The 24,909-nt window shown below is 43.0% G+C and overlaps 1 protein-coding gene across 1 annotated transcript in view; it reads right to left on the reverse strand.

The window, feature by feature from the left end:
• Nucleotides 1-24,909, reverse strand: part of LOC128050378 (cytochrome P450 4F6-like) — a 41,410-nt gene that overhangs the window by 11,942 nt on the left and 4,559 nt on the right. Inside the window, exons 2-8 of the mRNA XM_052642619.1 lie at nt 21,288-21,432; nt 20,621-20,674; nt 20,410-20,537; nt 15,988-16,109; nt 14,764-15,034; nt 14,126-14,192; nt 13,805-13,934 (exon numbers count right to left, since the gene is read on the reverse strand). Of these exons, the coding sequence (XP_052498579.1) occupies nt 13,805-13,934; nt 14,126-14,192; nt 14,764-15,034; nt 15,988-16,109; nt 20,410-20,537; nt 20,621-20,674; nt 21,288-21,432 (917 nt within the window). The remainder of the gene's footprint in view (nt 1-13,804; nt 13,935-14,125; nt 14,193-14,763; nt 15,035-15,987; nt 16,110-20,409; nt 20,538-20,620; nt 20,675-21,287; nt 21,433-24,909) is intronic.

A 24,909-nucleotide genomic window follows, 5' to 3' on the forward strand; every position in this document is an offset into this window, starting at 1 on the left:
TGGTTCGTTGAAAGGATAAATGAAATTGACAAACCATTAGCCAGACTCATCAAGAAACAAAGGGAGAAAAATAAAATCAATAAAATTAGAAATGAAAATGGAGAGATCACAACAGACAACACAGAAATACAAAGGATCATATGAGACTACTATCAGCAATTATATGCCAATAAAATGGACAACGTGGAAGAAATGGACAAATTCTTAGAAAAGTACAACTTTCTAAAACTAAACCAGGAAGAAATAGAAAATCTTAACAGACCCATCACAAGCACGGAAATTAAAACTGTAATCAGAAATCTTCCAGCAAACAAAAGCCCAGGTCCAGACGGCTTCACAGCTGAATTCCACCAAAAATTTAGAGAAGAGCTAACACCTATCCTCCTCAAACTCTTACAGAAAATTGCAGAGGAAGGTAAACTTTCAAACTCATTCTATGAGGCCACCATCACCCTAATACCAAAACCTGACAAAGATGCCACAAAAAAAGAAAACTATAGGCCAATATCACTGATGAACGTAGATGCAAAAATTCTTAACAAAATTCTAGCAATTAGAATCCAGCAACACATTAAAAAGATCATACACCATCACCAAGTGGGCTTTATCCCAGGGATGCAAGGATTCTTCAATATCCGCAAATCAATCAATGTAATTCACCACATTAACAAATTGAAAAATAAAAGCCATATGATTATCTCAATAGATGCAGAGAAGTCCTTTGACAAAATTCAACATCCATTTATGATAAAAACTCTCCAGAAAGCAGGAATAGAAGGAACATACCTCAACATAATAACAGCTATATATGACAAACCCACAGCAAACATTATCCTCAATGGTGAATAATTGAAAGCATTTCCCTTAAAGTCAGGAACAAGACAAGGGTGCCCACTCTCACCACTACTATTCAACATGGTTCTGGAAGTTTTGGCCACAGCAATCAGAGAAGAAAAAGAAATAAAAGGAATCCAAATTGGAAAAGAAGTCAAACTCTCACTGTTTGCAGATGACATATCCTCTATATAGAAAACCCGAAAGACTCCACCAGAAAATTACTAGAGCTAATTAATGAATATAGTAAAGTTGTGGGATATAAAATCAACACACAGAAATCCCTTGCATTCCTATACACTAACAATGAGAAAACAGAAAGAGAAATTAAGGAAACAATTCCATTCACCATTGCAACGAAAAGAATAAAATACTTAGGAATATATCTACCTAAAGAAACAAAAAACCTATATATAGAAAACAATAAAACACTGATGAAAGAAATCAAAGAGGACACTAATAGAAGGAGAAATATACCATGTTCATGGATCAGAAGAATCAATATAGTGAAACTGAGTATACTACCCAAAGCAATCTACAGATTCAATGCAATCCCTATCAAGCTACCAGCGGTATTTTTCACAGAGCTAGAATAAATAATTTCACCATTTGTATGAAAATACAAAAAACCTCGAATAGCCAAAGCAATCTTGAGAAAGGAGAATGGAACTGGAGGAATCAGCGTGCCTGACTTCAGGCTCTACTACAAAGCCGCAGTCATCAAGACAGTATGGTACTGGCACAAAGACAGAAATATAGATCAATGGAACAAAATAGAAAGCCCAGAGATAAATCCACACACGTATGGACACCTTATCTTTGACAAAGGAGGCAAGAATATACAATGGATTAAAGACAATCTCTTTAACAAGTGGTGCTGGGAAAACTGGTCAACCACTTGTGAAAGAATGAAACTAGATCACACTTTCTAACACCATACACAAAAATAAACACAAAATGGATTAAAGATCTAAACGTAAGACCAGAAACTATAAAACTCCTAGAGAACATAGGCAAAACACTCTCCCACATAAATCACAGCAGGATCCTCTATGATCCACCTCCCAGAATACTGGAAACAAAAGCAAAAATAAACAAATGGGATCTAATTAAAATTAAAAGCTTCTGCACAACAAAGGAAACTATAAGCAAGGTGAAAAGACAGCCTTCAGAATGGGAGAAAGTAATAGCAAATGAAACAACTGACAAACAACTAATCTCAAAAATATACAAGCAACTTATGCAGCTCAATTCCAGAAAAATAAATGACCCAATCAAAAAATGAGCCAAAGAACTAAACAGACATTTCTCCAAAGAAGACATGCAGATGGCTGACAAACACATGAAAAGATGCTCAACATCACTCATTATCAGAGAAATGCAAATCAAGACCACAATGAGGTACCATTTCACACCAGTCAGAATGGCTGCTATCCAAAAGTCTACAAGCAATAAATGCTGGAGAGGGTGTGGAGAAAAGGGAACCCTCTTACCCTGTTGGTGGGAATGCAAACTAGTACAGCCACTATGGAGAACAGTGTGGAGATTCCTTAAAAAACTGGAAACAGAACTGCTTATGACCCAGCAATCCCACTGCTGGGCATACACACCGAGGAAACCAGAATTGAAAGAGACACGTGTACTCCAATGTTCATCGCAGCACTGTTTATAATAGCCAGAACATTGAAGCAACCTAGAATGTCCATTAGCAGATGAATGGATAAGAAAGCTGTGGTACATATACACAATGGAGTATTACTCAGCCATTAAAAAGAATTCATTTGAATCAGTTCTGATGAGATGGATGAAACTGGAGCCAATTATACAGAGTGAAGTAAGCCAGAAAGAAAAACACCAATACAGTATACTAACACATATATATGGAATTTAGAAAGATGGCAATGACGACCCTGTATGCAAGACAGGAAAAAAGACGCAGCTGTGTATAACGGACTTTTGGACTCAGAGGGAGAGGGAGAGGGTAGGATGATTTGGGAGAATGGCATTCTATCATGTATACTATCATGTAAGAATTGAATCGCTAGTCTATGTCTGACGCAGGATACAGCATGCTTGGGGCTGGTGCATGGGGATGACCCACAGAGATGTTATGGGGAGGGAGGTGGGAGGGGGGTTCATGTTTGGGAACACATGTAAGAATTAAAGATTTTAAAATTAAAAAATAAATAAATAAATAAATCCAAAAAAAAAAAAAAAGGATACATTTGAATCAGTTCTAATGAGGTGGATGAAACTGGAGCCTATTATACAGAGTGAAGTAAGCCAGGAAAAAAAAAAATAACACCAACACAGTATACTAACACATATATATGGAATTTAGAAAGATGGTAATGATGACCCTGTCTGCGAGACAGCAAAAGAGACACAGGTGTATAAAACAGTCTTTTGGACTCTGTGGGAAAGGGTGGGATGATTTGGGAGAATGGCATTGAAACATGTATACTATCATGTAAGAAATGAATCACCAGTCTAGGTTCAATACAGGATATAGGATGCTTGGGGCTGGTGCACTGGGATGACCCAGAGAGATGATATGGGGAGGGTGGTGGGAAGGGGGTTCAGGATAGTGAACTCATGTACACCCGTGGCAGATTCATGTCAATGTATGGCAAAACCAATACAGTATTGTAAAGTAAAAAATAAAGAGCAAAGAAAAGAAAGAAAGAAAGCATCATTATGAACAAAGCTAGTGGAGGTGATGGAATTCCAACTGAGCTATTTCAAATCCTGAAAGATGATGCTGTGAAAGTGCTGCACTCAATATACCAACAAATTTGGAAAACTCAGCAGTGGCCACAGGACTGGAAAAGGTCAGTTTTCATTCCAATCCCAAAGAAAGGCAATGCCAACGAATGCTCAAACTACCACACAATTGCACTCATCTCACATGCTAGTAAAGGAATGCTCAAAATTCTCCCAGCCAGACTTCAGCAATACGTGAACCATGAACTTCCAGATGTTCAAGCTGGTTTTAGAAAAGGCAGAGGAACCAGAGATCAAATTGCCAACCTCCGCTAGGTCATGGAAAAAGCAAGAGAGTTCCAGAAAAACATCTATTTCTGCTTTCTTGACTATGCCAAAGCCTTTGACTGTGTGGATCACAATAAACTGTGGAAAATTCTGAAAGAGATGGGAATACCAGATCACCTGACCTGCCTCTTGAGAAATCTGTATGCAGGTCAGGAAGCAACAGTGAGAACTGGACATGGAACAACAGACTGGTTCCAAATAGGAAAAGGAGGATGTCAAGGCTGTATATTGTCACCCTGCTTATTAAACTTATATGCAGAGTATATCATGAGAAACACTGGGCTAGAGGAAGCACAAGCTGGAATCAAGATTGCTGGGATAAATATCAATAACCTGAGATATGCAGATGATACCACCCTTATAGCAGAAAGCAAAGAGGAACTAAAAAGCCTCTTGATGAAAGTGAAAGAGGAGAGTGAAAAAGTTGACTTAAAGCTCAACATTCAGAAAACGAAGATCATGGCACCTGGTCCCATCACTTCATGGCAAATAGATGGGGAAACAGTGGAAACAGTGTCAGACTTTATTTTTGGGGGCTCCAAAATCAGTGCAGATGGTGATTGCAGCCATGAAATTAAAAAACGCTTACTCCTTGGAAGGGAAGTTATGACCAAGCTAGATAGCATTTTGAAAAGCAGAGGCATTACTTTGCCAACAAAGTTCCGTCTAGTCAAGGCTATGGTTTTTCCTGTGGTCATGTATAGATGTGAGAGTTGGACTGTGAAGAAAGCTGAGCACCGAAGAATTGATGCTTTTGAACTGTGGTGTTGGAGAAGACTCTTGAGAGTCCCTTGGACTGCAAGGAGATCCAACCAGTCCATTCGAAAGAAGATCAGTCCTGGGTGTTCTTTGGAAGGACTGATGCTAAAGCTGAAACTCCAATACTTTGGCCACCTCATGCAAAGAGTTGACTCATTGGAAAAGACTCTGATGCTGGGAGGGATTGGGGGCAGGAGGAAAAGGGGACGACAGAGGATGAGATGGCTGGATGGCATCACCTACTCGATGGACATGAGTCTGAGCAAGCTGCGGGAGTTGGCGATGGACAGGGAGGCCTAGCGTGCTGTGATTCATAGGGTCACGAAGAGTTGGACACGACTGAGCGACTGAACTGAACTTTAGAGCAACCTGGAGCCTGAGCAGTGTATACTGGGAGGACACACACACCGTGAGCAGGGGCAAACCCAGTGTGGCTCAGACACTGCAAGCATGCCCCACACATGCCAGTGATATTTGTTTGCAGTGTTCCTCCCCACAGCACAACTGAACAAGTGAGCCTAAATAAGTGACCACCTTCACCCCGTTGTGTCAGGGTGGAAATTAGACACTGAAGAGACTTGCAAACAGAAGAAGCCAAAATAAACAGAGGGAACCGCTTTGGAAGTGACAGGTGCAACAGATTAAAACACTGTAGTTATCACCAACTACATTGGAAGAGGCCTACAGATGTTGAGAAGTATAAGCAGGAACAAAGAACTATCTGAAAGTGAACTAACCCTACACTGCCCAACTCCAGAGAAATTCCTAGATATATTTTTACTATTATCATTTTTTATTTTTTTATTTTAAAATCCTCTATTACTCCTTTAATTTTCATTTCTATAACCTACTATTACCTTGCAAAAATAGACCCTATTTTTAAAGTAAACTTCATATATATTTTTTATAACCTTTGTGATTTTGTTTTGTTTGTTTTTTTAATATTGTATTTTTGACAGTCTAACCTCTCTAGATTTTTAAACTTTGTTTTTTGATATTTGTTATCAATTTTGTACCTTTAAGAACCCAATCTTCAGTACCCATGTTTACTTAGGAGTGTGATTACTGGCTTGATTGCCCTCTCCCCCTTTTGACATTCCTTTCATTCCCCTAGGTCACCTCTATCTCCTCCCTCCCCCTTCTCTTCTCTACCCAACTCTGTGAATCTCTTTGGGTATTCCGTGCTGTGGAGAACACTTAGGGAACTGATTACTGGCAAGATTTGTCTCTCTCCTTTTGACCCCTCTCTTCTCCTCTTGATCATCTCTATATTCTTCCTCCCTCTTCTCTTCTCTATGTATCTCCGTGAACCTCTCTGGCTGTTCCAGGCTGTGGAGAGCACATAGAGATTTGATTACTGGCTAGATTGCTCTCTCCCCACTTTTGACTCCCCCTCTTCTCCTCCTGGTCACCTCTATCTCGCTCCTCTCTCTTCTCTTCTCCATGTAACCCAGCAAACCTTTCTAAGTGTCCCTCATTGTGCAGAATCTTTTCTCCATTAACCTAAATGTTTTATCATCAGTGCTGTATGGATGGAGAAGTCTTGAGGCTACTAAAAGAATAAGACTGAAACCAGACAGGAGGCTTAAATCCAAAACCTGAGAACACCAGAGAACTCCTGACTCCAGAGAACATTAATCAATAAGAGCTCATCCAAAAGCCTCCATACCTACACTGAAACCAAGCTCCACCCAAGAGCAAACAAGTTCCAGAACAAGACATACCACTCTAATTATCCAGCAAAGCAGGAATATAACCCTGAGCTTTAATATACAGGCTGCCCAAAGTCACACTAAACCCACAGACATCTCAAAACTCACTACTGGACACTTCATTGCACTCCATAGACAAGAAATCCAGCTCCACCAACCAGAACACCAACACAAGCTTCCCTAACCAGGCAACTTGACAAGATACTCATCCAACCCCACCCACAGGGAGGAACCTCCACAATAAAGAGGAACCACAAACTGCCAGAATACAGAAAGGCCACCCCAAACACAGCAATCTAAACAAGATGGAAAGGTGGAGAAATATTCAGCAGGTAAAGGAACATGATAAATGCCCACCAAACCAAGCAAAAGAGGAATAGGTAGGGAGTCTACCTGAAAAAGAATTCAGAATAATGATAGCAAAAATAATCCCAAATCTTGAAAACAAAATGGAGTTACAGATAAATAGCCTAGAGACAAGGATAGAGAAGATGCAAGAAATGTTTAACAAGGACCTAGAAGAAATAAAAAGAGTCAAAATATAATGAATAACACAATAAATGAGATCAAAAACACTCTGGAGGGAACCAACAGTAGACTAACTGGGCAGAAAATAGGATAAGTGAGGTAGAAGACAGAATGGTGGAAATAAATAAGCAGAGAGGAAAAGAAAAAGAAGAATGAAAAGAAAGGAGAACAACCTCAGAGACCTCTGGGACAATGTCAAACACCCCAACCTTCGAATCATAGGAGTCCCAGAAGACAAAAAAAAAGGCCATGAGAAAATACTTGAGGAGATAATAGTTGAAAACTTCCCTAAAATGGGGAAGGAAATAGTTACACAAGTCCAAGAACCCAGAGAGTCCCAAACAGGATAAACCCAAGGCAAAACACCCCAAGACACATATTAATCAAATTAACAAAGATCAAACACAAAGCAGCAAGGGAAAAACAACAAATAACCCACAAGGAGATTCCCATAAGGATAACAGCTGATCTTTCAATAGAAACTCTTCAGGCCAGAAGGGATTGGCAGGACATACTTAAAGTGATGAAAGAGGAAAAACCCACAACCCAGATTACTGTACCCAGCAAGGAGCTCATTCAAATATGAAGGAGAAATCAAAAGCTTTACAGACAAGCAAAGGCTGAGGGAATTCAGCACCACCAAACTAGCTCTTCAACAAATGCTAAAGGATCTTCTCTAGACAGGAAACACAGAAAAGGTGTATAAACTCAAACCCAAAATGACAAAGTAAATGGCAATGGGATAATACTTATCAATAATTACCTTAAATGTAAATGGGTTGAATGCCCCAACCAAAAGACAAAGACTGGCTGAATGGATACAAAAACAAGACCCCTATATATATACTGTCTACAAGAGACCCACCTCGAAACAAGAGACACATGCAGACTGAAAGTGAAGGGCTGGGAAAAGATATTCCATGCAAGTAGAGACCAAAAGAAAGCAGGAGTAGCAATACTCACATCAGATAAAATAGACTTTGAAATAAAGGCTGTGAAAAGAGACAAAGAAGGACACTACATAATGATCACAGGATCAATCCAAGAAGAAGAGATAACAATTATAAATATATATGCACCCAACATAGGAGCACCGCAATATGTAAGGCAAATGCTAACAAGTGTGAAAGGGGAAATTAACAGTAGCACAATAAAAGTGGGAGACTTTAATACGCCACTCACACCTATGGAGAGATTAACTAAACAGAAAATTAGCAGGGAAACACAAACTGTAAATGATACAATAGACCAGTTAGAACTAATTGATATTTATAGGACATTTCACCCCAAAACAATGAATTTTACCTTTTTCTCAAGTGCACATGGAACGTTCTCCAGGATAGATCACATCCTGGGCCATATATCTAGCCTTGACAAATTCAAAAAACTTAAAATCATTCCAAGTATCTTTTCTAATCACATGCAGTAAGATTAGAAGTCAATTACAGGGAAAAAAAAACTATTAAAAATTCCAACATATGGAGGCTGCTGTATAACCAATAAATCACAGAAGAAATCAAAAAAGAAGTCAAAATATGCATAGAAACTAATGAAAATGAAACCACAACAACCCATAACCTATGGGACACTGTCAAAGCATGCTAAGGTGAAGGTTCATAGCAATACAGGCTTATCTCAAGAAATAAGAAAAAAGTCAAATAAATAACCTAACTCTACACCTAAAGTAACTAGAAAAGGAAGAAATGAAGAACCTCAGGGCTAGTAGAAGGAAATAAATCTTTAAAATTAAGGCAGAAATAAATGCAAAAGAAACAAAAGAGATCATAGCAAAAATCAACAAAGCTAAAAGCTGGTTCTTTGAGAAGATAAATAAAATTGACAAACCATTAGCCAGATTCATCAAGAAACAAGGGAGAAGAATCAAATCAACAAAATTAGAAATGAAAATGGAGAAATCACAACAGTCAACACAGAAATACAAAGGATCATAAGAGACTACTATCAGCAACTATATGCCAATAAAATGGACAACTTGGAAGAAGTAGACAAATTCTCAGAAAAGCAGAAGTTTCCAAAACTGAACCAGGAAGAAATAGAAAATCTTAGCAGACCCATCACAAGCATGGAAATCAAAACTGTAATCAGAAATCTTCCAGCAAACAAAAGCCCAGGACCAGACGTCTTCACAGCTGAATTCTACCAAAAATTTCGAGAAGAGCTAACACCTATCCCACTGAAACTCTTCCAGAAAATTGCAGAGGAAGGTAAACTGCCAAACTCATTCTATGAGGCCATCGTCATCTTAATACCAAAACCAGACAAATATGCCACAAAAAAGAAAACTACAAGCCAATATCACTGATGAACATAGATGCAAATATCCTTAACAAAATCCTAGCAAATAAAATCCAACAACATATAAAGAAGATCATACATCATGACCAAGTGTTCTTTATCCCAGGGATGCAAGGATTCCTTGATATCTGCAAATCAATTAATGTAATACACCATTTTAACAAATTGAAAGATAAAAACCATATGATTATCTCAATAGATGCAGAGAAAGCCTTTGACAAAATTCAACATCCATTTATGCTAAAAACCCTCCAGAAAGCAAGAATAGAAGGAACATACCTCAACATAATAAAAGCAATATATGACAAACCCTTAGCAAACATTATTCTCAAGGGTGAAAAATTGAAAGCATTTCCCTTCAAGTCAGGAACAAGACAAGGGTGCCCACTCTCACCACTACTATTCAACATAGTTTTGGAAGTTTTAGCCACAGCAATCAGAGAAGAAAAAGAAATAAAAGGAATCCAGATTGGAAAAGAAGTAAAACTTTCACTGTTTGCAGATGACATGATCCTCTATATAGAAAACTTAAAGACTCCACCAGAAAATTACTAGAGCTAATCAATGAATATAGTAAAGTTGCAGGATATAAAATTAACACAGAAATCCCCTGCATTCCTATACAGTACAACGAGAAAACAGAAAGAGAAATTAAGGAAACAATTCCATTCACCATTGCAATGAAAAGAATAACATACTTAGGAATAAATCTACCTAAGGAAACAAAACACTATATATAGAAAACTATAAAACACTGATGAAAGAAATCAAAGAGGACACAAATAGATGGAGAAATATAACATGTTCGTGTGGGCTGTAGCCCACCAGGCTCCTCCATCCATGGAATTCTCCAGGCAAGAATACTGGAGTGGGTTGCCATTTCCTTCTCCAGGGGATCTTCCCGACCCAGGGATCGAACTCAGGTCTCCCACGTTGCAGGCAGACGCTTTAACCTCTGAGCCACCAGGGAAGCCCATGAAGAATTAGTATAGTGAAAATTGAGTACACTACTCAAAGCAATCTATAGATTCAATGCAACTCCTATCAAGCTACCAACAGTATTTTTCACAGAACTAGAACAAATAATTTCACAATTTGTATGGAAATACAAAAAACCTCGAATAGCCAAAGCAATCTTGAGAAAGAAGAATGGACCTGGAGGAATCAACCTGCCTGACTTCAGGCTGTACTACAAAGCTGCAGTCGTTAAGAGAGTACGGTACTGGCACAAAGACAGAAATATAGATTAACTGACCAAAATAGAAGCCCAGAGATAAATCCACACACCTACAGACACCTTATCTTCGACAAAGGAGACAAGAATATACAATGGATTAAAGACAATGTCTTTAACAAGTGGTGCTGGGAAAACTGGTCAACCACTTGTAAAAGAATGAAACTAGAACACTTTCTAACACCATACACAAAAGTAAATTCAAAATGGATTAAAGATCTAGACATAAGACCAGAGATTATAAAACTCCTAGAGGAAAACATAGGCAAAACACTCTCTGACATAAATCACAACAGGATCCTCTATGACCCACCTCACAGAATATTGGAAATAAAAGCAAAAATAAACAAATGGGGCATAAGTTCAGTTCAGTTCAGTCACTCAGTTGTGTCTGACTCTTTGCGACCCCATGAATTGCACCACGCCAGGCCTCCCTGTTCATCACCAACTCCTGGAGTTCACTCAAACTCACATCCATCAAGTCGGCAATGCCATCCAGCCGTCTCATCCTCTGTCATCCCCTTTTCCTCCTGCCCCCAATCCCTCCCAGCATCAGAGTTGTTTCCAATGCGTCAACTCTTCACATGAGGTGGCCAAAGTACTGGAGTTTCAGCTTTAGCATCATTCCCTCCAAAGAACACCCAGGACTGATCTCCTTTAGAATGGACTGCTTGGATCTCCTTGCAGTCCAAGGGACTCTCAAGAGTCTTCTCCAACACCACAGTTCAAAAGCATCAATTATTCGGTGCTCAGCTTTCATCACAGTCCAACTCTCACATCCATACATGACCACTGGAAAGACCATAGCCTTGACTAGACAGACCTTAGTCGGCAAAGTAATGTCTCTGCTTTTGAATATGCCATCTAGCTTGGTCATAACTTTCCTTCCAAGGAGTAAGTGTCTTTTAATTTCATGGCTGCAATCACCATCTGCAGTGATTTTGGAGCCCAAAAAAATAAAGTCTGACACTGTTTCCACTGTTTCCCAATCTATTTCCCATGACGTGATGGGACCAGATGCCATGATCTTCATTTGCTGAATGCTGAGCTTTAAGCCAACTTTTTCACTCTCCTCTTTCACTTTTATCAAGAGGCTTTTTAGTTCCTCTTCACTTTCTGCCATAAGGGTGGTGTCATCTGCATATCTGAGGTTATTGATATTTCTCCCGGCAATCTTGATTCCAGCTTGTGCTTCTTCCAGCCCAGCATTCCTCACGATGTACTCTGCATAGAAGTTAAATAAGCAGGGTGACAATATACAGCCTTGAAGTACTCATTTTCCTATTTGGAACCAGTCTGTTGTTCCATGTCCAGTTCTAACTGTTGCTTCCTGACCTAATTAAACTGACAAGCTTTTGCACAACGAAAGAAACTATAAGCATGGTGAAAAGACAGCCTTCAACCTATTATGGGAGAAAATAATAGCAAACGAAGCAACTAACAAAAGAATTAATCTCAAAAATATACAAGCAACTCCCCCAGCTCAATTCCAGAAAAATAAATGATCCAATCAAAAACTGGGCCAAAGAACTAAACAGACATTTCTCCAAAGAAGACATACAGATGGCTAACAAACACATGAAAAGATGCTCAACATGACTCATTATCAGAGAAATGCAAATCAAAACCACAATGAGGTACCATCTCATGCCGGTCAAAATGGCTGCTATCAAAACGTCTACAAACAAACACCTGTACACCCGTGGCAGATTCATGTTGATGTGTGGCAAAACCAATACAATATTGTAAAGTAAAATAATAATAATAAATTTTTAAAAAGAAATTTTAAAAAAAGGTCTACAAACAATAAAGGCTGGAGAGGGTGTGGAGAAAAGAGAACCTTCTTACACTATTGGTGGGAATGCAAACTAGTGCAGCCACTATGGAGAACAGTGTGGAGATTCCTTAAAAAACTGGAAATAGAACTGCCATGCTGCTGCTAAGTCACTTCAGTGGTGTCTGACTCTGTGCGACCCCATAGATGGCAGCCCATCAGGCTCCCCCGTCCCTGGGATTCTCCAGGCAAGAACACTGGAGTGGGTTGCCATTTCCTTCTCCAATGCAGGAAATGAAAAGGGAAAGTTAAGTCACTCAGTCGTATCTGACTCAGCAACCCCATGGACTGCAGCCTACCAGGCTCCTCTGTCCATGGGATTTTCCAGGCAAGAGTACTGGAGTGGGGTGCCATTGCCTTCTCTATATGACCTAGCAATCCCACTGCTGAGCATACACACCGAGGAAACTAGAATTGAAAGAGTCACATGTACCCCGATGTTCATCGCAGCACTGTTTTTTACAGTGAAGACATGGAAGCAATCTAGATGTCCATCAGCAGATGAATGGATAAGAAAGCTGTGGTACATATTCACAATGGAGTATTATTCAGCCATTAGAAAGAATACATTTGAATCAGTTCTAATGAGGTGGATGAAACTGGAGCCTATTATACAGAGTGAAGTAAGTCAGAATGAAAAACACCAATACTAATGAATATATATCGAATTTAGAAAGATGGTAACAATGACCCTATATGTAAGACAGTAAAGAGACACAGATGTATAGAACAGACTTTTGGACTCTGTGGGAGAAGGTGAGGGTGGGATGATTTGAGAGAATAGCATTGAAACATGTATATTATAATATGTGAAACAGATCACCAGTCCAGGTTCAATGCATGAGACAAGGTGCTCAGGGCTGGTGCACTGGGATGACCCTGCGGGATTGGATGAGGAGGGAGGTGGGAAGGGGGTTCAGGATCGGAAAGACATGTATACCCATGGCTGATTCATGTCAATGTATGGAAAAACCTACTACAATATTGTAAAGCAATTATCCTCCAATTAAAATAAATAAACTTTTTAAAAAAGAAAAATCCCTGGAATAGACTATTACATGGGAATCAGAGAAAAGAACAAAAAAGAGAAATGAGAGTCTTTTCAGGAAAAATGCAACTTCAGGCAGAAAAGTCAGAGAGAGGAAAAAGAGTTCATATACTGAGTATATATTGGGTGGCATCTGTTCAACACATATTATCAAAGTACTCCAAATAGCACTGTGGGGGAGAGATTTCCCATCCCATCCCCAATTTATAGACTAGAAAATGGTATTCATAAAAGAAAACTGATTCTATTAAAGTGACATAGCAAGTTAGTAGGGACATTAATGTGGATGCTCAGATCTTTCTGCCCCAAAGGCCTACAAACTTTCACTTGCTATTCAGACTAGGTATCAGACCCTGCCTCTGGGCTCTGCTCCTATTCCCACTGAGCAGTAATTATAGAATCAACAAAAAAGATCTTTCCCGGCTCCCACCTGGAGAGCAGAGACAGTGGGAAGGGTTCAGGAGCACACCATGAGGACTTGCACTCACCATTCAATCTCTTTAGGCTCGCGGTCCCTCAGGAGTTCTTGTACCTCCTGCCGGCAGCGCTCTTGCCATTCAGGGTGCTTTGCCAGGTTGTACAGGATCCAGGAGAGGCCGCTGGCTGTGGTGTCATGGCCTGAGGGGCAGTCAGATAGGCTTGGGTCTCTGGGATACTTCAGCACCAAAGGGTGAACCATGCCAAGCCACCCTTCCCCACCTCCCCGCAAAGAAGGTGGGAAGGATAGGCAAGATGGAGTGATCCAACACCCACCAACCCTGGGATGAAGAGACCCCTGCCCATTCTCTAGTCCCAACCGGGACCCTCACCCTCAAACATGAAGGTGTCAGCTTCAGCTCGGATATCTTCGTCTGACAATCCCTTCCCATCTTCATCCTGAACAGAAAGCAAGATCCTCAGAGTCACACCAGCTCTGAGGACACCTGAGCCTAACCTGAGATTATCCCTGAAGCTCCATTATCCAAGCAGGATCCTTCCCTCTTCATCTCCATAAACCACTCCACTCCAGGGGACTCCTCCTTGGTCTCCTGCCTCCTCTTTACTCCTTCCAGGCAGCTTTCTACACAGTCACATCTGAAACTTCTCTCTGACCTGCCCCTCCCTTCCTCAAGCATCCTCTATGACTCCCTAGCACTCTCTGGATCAAGTCCAAGTTCTTTAATCAGACCTTTGAAACCAAGATCCAGTCTACATCTTGAATTGAGATCCCAGAGAAGCCCACCTTGAGGCTTTCTGGGTGCTTAGCAGTAAAGAATCTGCCCGCAGTGCAGCAGCTGCAGGAGACATGGGGTGATTTCTGGGCTGGGAAGATCCCCTGGAGGAGGGCATGTATTCTTGCCTGGAGAATCCCATGGACAGAACCTGGTGGGCTACAGTCGATAGGGTCACAAAGAGCTGTACACAACTGAAGCGATTTGGCATGCACGCACGCACACAAGAAGCCTACCTTGGCCAGCAGAAGCACATCGATGAAGTCCAAAGTCTTGGCCTTAGTCTTGGTTTTGAGGAATTCTTGGGAACCCTGACTGATTAGAGTACAACGCCTCTTCTGGATGACGGCATCTGTGAAGTCGTGCACCAGGCGGCAGGCCCTGTAGAAGCGCTGCCCATCGGGGGTGAGGTAGTACAGGAAGTCCACGTGCAGGAAAATCTGCTCAATTCGTTTCATCACCAGGGCACTGAGCTCCAAGATGGCAGCAATATATTCGCTGGGTTTCCTACAGGGTCAGACCAGAGAAAGCCTTAAGAAGTACTGAGGGACTTCCCTGGTGGTCCAGTGGTTAGGGCTCTATGCTTCCACTGCAGAAGGCACAAATTCCCCTGATTGAGGAAGCTACATGGCATGGCCAAAAAAAAAGGAGTACTGTATATCTGTGGGCCATCTCTTCTTAGAAACTGATTCCTAATAGGAAGTCTTGGGAACCCTGATAAGAGATATCAATAGCTGTGCACTTCTGGATTTCAGATGTTTTAAGCTATTGCCTCCCTTCATGATCTCATACTGCAAGAGCACTTCTGGTCAGTTACTCAGGACCACATCCCATTCAATCACATTTCTCTCTCTGACCCCCATCTCTGTGAGCTCCCTCATGTCCTAGACATCAGGGCAGAGCATGGGAATCACCCTCATCTCTCCTTTCTCCCACACAATATCTGGGCCTGCCAATATCTTTCTCAGTTTCCCCCAAATCTTCCCCATTTTCTACACCAAGCTCAAACTTCCTCCCCTCTGTGGTCTCCTCACATCCTGTGTCTACACAACAATCAGTCTTCTCTCCAGTCATATGTCCAAGCTCAACTTTGACCAAGATCCTCATGTACTCAAACATCTTCCATGGCTCCCAGGAAACTTCAGGATGAAGTTCATATCCTCTTTGTCTGGCTTCAGAATGTCCTAAAGATAGAACTCTGCCCATTCCTCCAACCTCAAGATGTCTCTCCCCAGCTACACACACAGGTTCTGCTCATCCTGGCCTCATGGCCTTTATCAAACAGTTCTGCCTACCTGCAAGAATCGCTCCTTCTCTTTCCCTTCCCTGTCCTTCAGTGTCCAGCTCTGACCTACCTCCTCCAAGAAGATCCCTTCTGTTCACCTTGGTCAGTCCTCCCTGACCCATCTACGCCCATGGATCTATGCCTCATGTTCCCCAGGCCCTGGGCTGAGACTCACTCCTGGCAATTGCTGTCGTAACTGAAGACGCATTTCTGCAGACTGTCCAGGGTCATGAGGCTGACGTGTTCAAACATGTCCAGATGAGTGTTGCCCTCCAAGGCCAGGCGTTGCCACTTGGCCTGGACATAAAAAAGAGCAAGGTTAAGGCTGGGACTTCCCACTCAAGTCCCTGCCCAATCCCAACCACCTGGCTGAATTCCCTGAGACCCAGCCTTCTGGTCCTGTGCTCCAAACACCCATCCCCAGGGAAGACCAGGCTTGAGTGAGAGTGGAGTCTCCTACTATCAAGACATGAAGACCCTACAGCTGGAAGTCAGGAGACCTGGGCTCAAGGTCCAGCTCTGCCTCTTCTGTTCTGTGTGTCCTGGGTTAACTCATTGCTTTCCATTTGGCTTTTCCACTATCCAATTTTTAGTAGCAGTTAAGATGGCCTGTTCAAACTACCTTGCAATTACACTCATTTCACATGCTAGCAAGTTTATGCTCAAAATTCTTCAAGCTAGGTTCCAACAGTATATGAACCAAGAACTTCCAGAAGTACAAGCTGGATTTAGAAAAGGCAAAGGAACCAGAGGTCAAACTGCCAACATTTGTTGGATCATAGAGAAAGCAAAAGTATTCCAGAAAAATATCTAATTCTGCTCCATTGACTACACAAAAGCCTTTGACCAGGTGGATCATGACAAACTGGAAAACTCTTAAAGAGATGGGAATGCCAGACTACCTTACCTGATGCTTGAAAAACCTATATGCAGGTCAAGAAGCAATAGAACTGGACATGAAATAATGGACTGGTTCAAAATTGGGAAAGGAGTACAACAAGGCTGCATAGTGTCACACGGTTTATTTAATTTATATACAGAGTACATTATGCAAAATACCAGGCTGGATGAATCACAAGCTGGAATGAAGATTGACAGGAGAAATAACAACCTCAGATATGCAGAAGATACCACTCTAATGGCAGAAAGCAAAGAGGAACTAAAGAGCCTCTTGATGAAGGTGAAAGAGGAGAGTAAAAAGCTGTCCTGAAACTCAACATTCAAAAAACTAAGATCATGACATTCAGTCCCATCACTTCATGGCAAATAAATGGGAAAAAGGTCAAAACAGTGACAAATTTTATTTTCCTGGACACCAAAATCATTGTGGATGGTGACTGCAGTGGTGAAATTAAAAGACACTTGCTCCTTGGAAGAAAAGCTATGACAAACCTAGACAGTGTGTCAAAAAGCAGAGACATCACTTTGCTGACAAAAGTCTGTATAGTCAGAGCTATGTTTTTTCTTGTCAATTCAGTTCAGTCGCTGAGTCGTGTCTGATTCTTTGTGACCCCATGAACCACAGCACACTAGGCCTCCCTGTCCATCACCAACTCCCGGAGTTTACCCAAACTCACGTCCATTGAGTCGGTGATGCCATCCAACCATCTCATCCTCTGTCATCCCTTTCTCCTCCTGCCTTCAATCTTTCCCAACATCAGGGTCTTTTCAAATGAATCAGCTCTTTGCATCAGGTGGTCAAAATATTGGAGTTTCAGCTTCAATATCAGTCCTTCCAATGAACACCCAGGACTGATCTCCTTTAGGATGGACTGATTGGATCTCCTTGCAGTCCAAGGGACTCTCAAGAGTCTTCTCCAACACCACAGTTCAAAAGCATCAATTCTTCTGTACTCAGCTTTCTTTATAGTCCAACTCTCACATCCATACATGACCACAGGAAAAACCATAGCCTTGACTAGATGGACCTTTGTTGGCAAAGTAATGTCTCTGCTTTTTAATATGCTATCTAGCTTGGTCATAACTTTCCTTCCAAGGAGTAAGCATCTTTTCATTTCATGGCTGCAATCACCATCTGCAGTGGTTTTGGAGCCCAAAAAAATAAAGTCTGACACTGTTTCCACTGTTTCCCCATCTATTTCCCATGAACTGATGGAACCGGATGTCATGATCTTCGTTTTCTGAATGTTGAGCTTTAAGCCAATTTTTTCACTCTCCTCTTTCACTTTTATCAAGAGGCTTTTTAGTTCCTCTTCACTTTCTGCCATAAGGGTGGTGTCACCTGCATATCTGAGATTATTGATATTGCTCCTGGCAATCTTGATTCCAGCTTGTGCTTCTTCCAGCCCAGCGTTTCTCATGATATACTCTGCATAGAAGTTAAACAAGCAGGGTGACAATATACAGCCTTGACGTACTCTTTTTCCTATTTGGAACCAGTCTGTTGTTCCATGTCCAGTTCTAACTGTTGCTTCCTGACCTGCATATAGGTTTCTCAAGTAGTCATGTACACATTTGAGAATTGGACCATAAAGAAGTCTGAGGGCCGAAGAACTGATGCTTTCAAATTGTGGTGCTGGAGAAGACTCTTAAGAGTCCCTTAGACTGCAAGGAGATCAAATTCATCAATCTTAAAGGAAATCAACATGAATATTTATTGGAAGGACTGATGCTGAAGCTGAAACTCCAATATTTTGGCCACCTGATGTGAATAGCTGACTCATTGGAAAACACCCTGATGCTGGGAAAGATTGTGGGCAAGAGGAGAAGGGGTTGACAGAGGGTAAGATGGTAGGATGGCCTCACTGACTCAATGGACATGAGTCTGAGCAAACTCCAGGAGATAGTAAAGGATAGGACAGCCTGGTATGCTGCAACCCATGAGGTTGCAAAGAGTCAGACCCAAGTTAGCAACTGAACAACAGCAAAGATGACCTGTATTGGTGTTGCACAAACCAAGTTAGAATACCTGCCTCACTCCGCATAGCTCACTTACTAATGAGCTATCTTGGGCACTCTCCCTAACCTCTCTAACCTTCCATTTTGTTATCCTTAAAGTGGCAAATATAACCATCTCTACCTCACAGGATTGTGAAAATAAATTAGACAACACCTGTCATGGACCTGGCTCACTGTTCCATTTCCTCCTCCAGGAGATCTTCCTGACCCAAGAATTGAACCCATGCCTCCCATATTGCAGGCAGACTGTTTACCGTCTGAGCCACCAAGGAAGGCCCTTCTGATATACAATAAGTGTTAAATAACTTTTAACTATCATCATCATCTTCATCACTATCATAGTGGAAGACAACTGCAAACAGGTCCCCATTTCTTCAACCTTCCCTTTATTTTCACTCTTTGCAATGAGATTTCACAGCTGTTTCATTAGGAGGTGCAACCTCTTTCTCCACCTGTTGAATCTGAACTGAGCAGGGACTTGCTTCAGTTAACAGGAGGTGGTGTGTTAGTTTCCAAACTAGGTTTTAAGAGATATTGCATGTTTCTGCTCATTCTCTTGGATCCCAGCCTCCACCATGCAGTCAAGCTCAGGTGATGAGAGCTACCAGAAGAGACAAATGCAGGAGTTCATTGTCCCACCAAGGCTATCTTAAACCAGCTGACAGCTAGCCAAGCTCCGAATACATGCCAAAGCTAAATCCAGAACAGCAGAGCTGTCTGCATAACCCACCCATGACCACAAATGCATGCATGATTCCAACCAGGATGAGAAGAATGACTCAGCTGATGTATCATCTCATGAACAATAATAAACACTAATTCTTTCTTTCAAGTCCACGAGTTTTAAGGTGGTATGTAATGCAGAAAGAACTGCTATGCAACGTTCACCATTTCTGTCCTGAATTTACAGAGCTTCCATGAAGCAGTCTAGCAACTAAAGCTTTCTGAGTACCTAATGTGTGCCAGGAACCTGATTCCATTACGCCATCTTGACCACCCTTTTATTGCTATTGTTCAGTCACTAAGTCGTGTCTGACTCTTTGCAACCCCATGGACTGCAGCACACCAGGTTTCCCTGTCCTTCACTACCTCCTGGAGCTTGCTCAAATTCATGTCCATTGACTCGGTGATGCTATCTAACCACCTCATCCTCTGCCGCCTTCATCTCCTTTTGCCTTCAATCTTTCCCATCATCACGATCTTTAAAAAGGGGTACCTCAAGCGGTAAAGAATCTGCTTGCAATGCAAGAGACCCTGGTTCGATTCCTGGGTTGGGAAGATCCCTTGGAGAAAGGATAGGCTACCCACTCCAGTATTCTTGGGCTTCCCTAGTGGCTCAGCTGGCAAATAATCTGCCTTCAATGTGGGAGACCTGGGTTCGATCCCTGGGTTGGGAAGATCCCTTGGAGAAGGGAAAGGCTACCCACTTCAGAATTCTGACCTGGAGAATTCCATGGACTATATAGTCCATGGGGTCACAAAAAGTAGGACACAACTGAGCGACTTTCACTTTCACTTTCATCCCAGTTTTACAGATGAGGAAACTGAGGTTTAGAGAGGAAAATCAGTGACCCCCTTCAAAGCCATCCAGCTCAACGAAGATTGCAGACCATATGTGTTTGAGCCCATTCCCCCTTTCCCAACACTCCAGCTGGGACCCTGGATTCAAGAGACTCACATGCATGATGTCTGTGCTCTTGTTGAAAATCTTCATATAGGGCTTCAAAATCTCGAAGTGGAAGGCAGGTGTCAGCAGGCGACGGTGGCTGCTCCACTTGTCACCAGCACTCAGCAGGAGCCCATCCCCTAGCAGAGACAGCCATGAGGAGTAAGCAAAAGAACCTTTCCCTGGGCCCCCAAGATCATCCCCTTCACTCACAGTTACTCACCCAGCCAGGGTTTCAGGAAGCTGTAGAAAAACATATCCTTGGGTATGATGGTGGCTGACATAAGAAATAGATCAGGGGCCATGGTGGATGAGGGGGAAGAAGTAACTTTTGCTGGGGGCTGGAGGCCCCCAGGAAGGGGTCTGAATTTCTCCTCCAAGCCCAGCATAGCAGGAATGGGGCCAAAAGTAGAGGAAGCTGGGAGGAGGTAGGAGGTGGCGGTTGAGGGGGAGGGGGACCAGACCAGGCTGCAGCACAGAGTGGACCCCATCGACACAACCCAATGTGCTTAGACACACCCCAACGTGACACAGCATGTCCCAGCACAGCTTGACGTGGCTCCTACGTGGTCCAGCATGTCCTAAATCCCCAGGCACAGCACAGCACTCTACAAAATGCACTTTTAGGCACCAAAGACACCATGCTTGCCCCCGCATTCTCTGACCTCTCCTGGAACATCTGACATGGTGGACCAACAGTGTTGATTTTCCACCACCCAAAACTGAAAAAAGACTTCGGCAACCAGAGAGAACTGGAGACTTTCCCAGCATCACCCAGCAGGTCTCTGTCAACGCTGTCCATTCTCCTGCTCAACCTGGTCTGTCCAGGAGTGGGAAGGGGAGCAGGGGCCAGGGAAGAGGCTGGGAGGGAGTGCTCCTGGGAGAGATACCTGAGGCCTGGAGCAGAGGGGCAACGAAGTTAGGGTGAACAAGCCGCAGGATGGGGAAGAAGGGCCCCATCCACCAGAGGTGGACGTCGCGGAAGTGGTGGCCCAGCTCCTCCACCAGCCGCATGCCCTCCTCATTGCTCTGCGCCTGGGAACAGGTAGGGTTGAGGCCAGGCTTGGCAGGAGGCGCCAGAAGTTACGCACTCCCACTTCATCCCCCTACCCGCCACACCCACTCACCGCCTTATCCTCTTCTACCTGGACTATTGATCTATACTCTCTCCATCCGAGTCAGCTTTTCTCTCTTGGCCTCTGTCTTTTTTCATGTCTCTCTATGTGCCTTTCTCTATCCCCTTATTCTCTTCATCTCTGTATTTTGACTGAGAGAGAGGGGGGAATGGTCGGGGAGAGAGAGAGAAAGAGGGCAGGGGCTAGAGGTGGGAGGAGAGAATGGGTGGATGGGTGGATTTAGATAGATAATCTACTTATCAATCATTAGATGATGGGTAGATAGATGGATGGATAGAAAGATGGATAAATGATAGATGGATAGGTACAGATACATGGTAGGTGACAGACAGATGACGGATGTATGGACAGATGGAGAATATATAGATAAATAAGCAGATATGACACATGTGATAGGAAGTGGGTAGATGGACTGATAAATAGGTAGAAGATAGATATGTTTGTATCTATGTATATGTATTTTCTTTTGCTCCATTTTATGTCTCTGTGTGTCCTTCTCTCAGTCTCTCTCCCTCACTCTTTCTCTGTATCTCTCTTTTGCTGCCCCTATTTCTCTGTCCATCTCTCTGACTCCCTATTCCTGTTCCTCCTCATCTCCACACCTTCCCTGGCTCCCCACTGCTCTCAGAATCAATCCCTTGTTGCTACCTGGTCTCAAAGCCCTTGTCTCCCTACTCTCCTCTCCACCTTTTCTCTGCCTCTCACCTGCATCAATGTAGCTGCCTTGAACCCCTCCCTATGGCTCAAAACCCAGGTGCTCACTCTTCCACTTACAAGCCTTTGAGTGCACTAGTCCTCTCCACGGAATATACTTTCACTTTTTTTTCTTAAAAAAAAAAAAAGCCTATTAATTGTTCCAGACCCACTTCCAACAATTCTTCCTCCAAGAAGTCCTTCAGCCTGCCCCAGTAGCAAAAGCTCCGCTTTCTCTCTGGGCTCCCCCAGCCTGTGTCTCTCCCTCAGACCCACCCAGACCACATAGGATCAGGGATATCTCTAATCCTGTGTGACCAAGATTGGAGGGTCTGCCACAGCAGAGCCCGGAGCTCAGTCTCTGCAAAGATCCCCAAGCAATGTTCAGAACACCAGAATAGGGTTGGCAAATAAATGAAAGAGGAGGGGAAAAAAGATGACCAAAGGTGTCCAAGAGCAGGAGAGGCCCTGGGACCTGCAGGAAGTGAACAGAAGTTTGCCAGTGAGGGGCTCACTGCCCTCAGAAACTGCCGTGGCACCCACTACCACCTGTCCCAGGCAGACACCTGTGGTGTTGGTGACAGATCAGGCAATGTCATGGTGGCAGTAAATGATGAGGAAGATGATGGAGCCCAGCCAGATTGTAAGTCCCTGGGAGCAGGTGAGTGAAGTGGAGTGAAGTCCCTCAAGCCCTGCACTGTTAGGAGGACCTGCAAGCAAGGCAATAGCCATCACTCCCCCAGAAGAAGCTGCTGCAGTGAACAGTGTGTGGGAACCTGCACAGATGGAGGGAATCTCTGCTTCCCATGCTTGTTCGTGCCACAGACGGGAGGGACTCGGAGGCTCGCCAAGTCCCAAGGGGGCATCCCAGGGCAAGGGAGAAGACATTCTCTGCCTACAGGGAGGATGACCTTAGCTCAAAGAAATCATTTTTCTCATCCTGGGAGTGGTGCCAGCCCCAGGGGTGGACACATGAGAAGATCCTTATGGAGGAGGTATGTCAGTAGCAGGGTGGTCCCTGGGTTTTGAGTCCACATTCTTTCATGTTCTGGCCCATCCACAGAGCCTCAGATTCCTTCCATGATTAAGGGTCTGCAGTCCTGGGACTTTCCAGCCCTGGTTGACCCCAAGGGACACAGGTTAACTCTGTCCATCAATCAAGACCGCCCGTCTCACCTGTGAACCCCTTCTGCTGATGAGGCTTTATGCACAGTACATCCTCTCTGTCTGCTAGCTAGCTAGCTACTGGGTTGGCCAAGAAGTGCGTTCAGGTTTTCCATAACATCTTACAGAAGGCTTGAACGAACTTTTTGGCCAACCAAATATCTATCTGGATATAGATACCTATCTGGTACATCCTGTCTATTATTTCTCACAGCACATCCTAGCTATCTATCTCTTTCCTGAACCTAGGGACACTCGCATGCTGCTACTATTGCTCTTTAGCCTCTCAGTGGGGTCCAACTCTTTATAATCCCATTTGGTGGACTACAGCCCACCACTATGGAGACTCCTCTCTCCATAGAATTTTCCAGGCAAGAATACTAGAGTGGGTTGTCATTTCCTTCTCCAGGCGATCTTCCCAACCAAAGATCTTCCCAAGAAGCAGGGATAGAACCTGATTCTTGGACACTCCCGTAAATCATGCCAATTACAAATGAAGAAACTGAAGCCATACCCCCCAAAAGAAGAAGAAGGGGGGTTGCTTTCTGGTGAGGCACCCTCTCCAGTCCCTCAGGACACCCTATCCAAGCCCCCAGGTGCTCCAGGTAGGTGAACATAAGTCATTTTTACCTTTGTGACTGCTCCTCGCTCACTGGGGACTTCCCAGGTGGCACTGGTGGTGAAGAATCTCCTTACAAATGCAGGAGACACAGGTCCAATCCCTAGGTCTGGAAAATCCCACTCAAGTATGCTTTCCTGGAGAATCCCATGGACAGAGAAGCTTGCTGGACTATAGTCCATGGGGTTGCAAAGAGTTGGACATGACTGAGTGACTGAGAACACACACTCTCTGCTCTCTAAGGACCCTGAGGCATTTGATAAGTTCAGCTCAGAGAGGGAGAGAAACTTAGCCAAAGTCACACAGCAGGAGATATTGGAGGAGAAAAGCATGACTAAGACCAGCCTCCACAGCCAAGCCCTGGGATGGGGAGTCAGAAGGGTAACTTTAGGGCTCTCTGAGAACATTCCAAGTGAGAGGGTAGCAGGCAGGAAGGCCAGAGGTCTCCAAATGGAGGAAATAAGCTGCAAGTGTCAGACATCTTTATCTCTTTTAAGCGGCAGGAGGAAACAAACTAGCAATAATTTTTTCCTTCTCTATAGAAATTTAAAAGGAGGTTTCTCTTAAAATACTGTGTTACCATAATGACACCTGGTTTCACCTGAAGGTAACTATTCTCAAACCTTGAGTTAACCAATGCACTTTCCTTATGGAAATGATTGTCTTAAGCTATGTTAATATACTATGCATTTACCCCAGATTCTGTCTTCAAGTCAGTTCCACCTAATGGCTCAGAACCTACTTGACAAACCATTATGTTATACTCAGACATTGTTCCCCTAATCTATGTAAACGAAGCTATTTATGGTAATCTGCCCTTCTACAAGATTCAAGTCAATCAGGATGACTCGTCTGGTGCCAAGATTATCCCAAAATACATTTTATGGATGAGAGGCCTGA

Source organism: Budorcas taxicolor, chromosome 7 (assembly GCF_023091745.1).
Source record: "Budorcas taxicolor isolate Tak-1 chromosome 7, Takin1.1, whole genome shotgun sequence".
NCBI lineage: Eukaryota > Metazoa > Chordata > Mammalia > Artiodactyla > Bovidae > Budorcas > Budorcas taxicolor.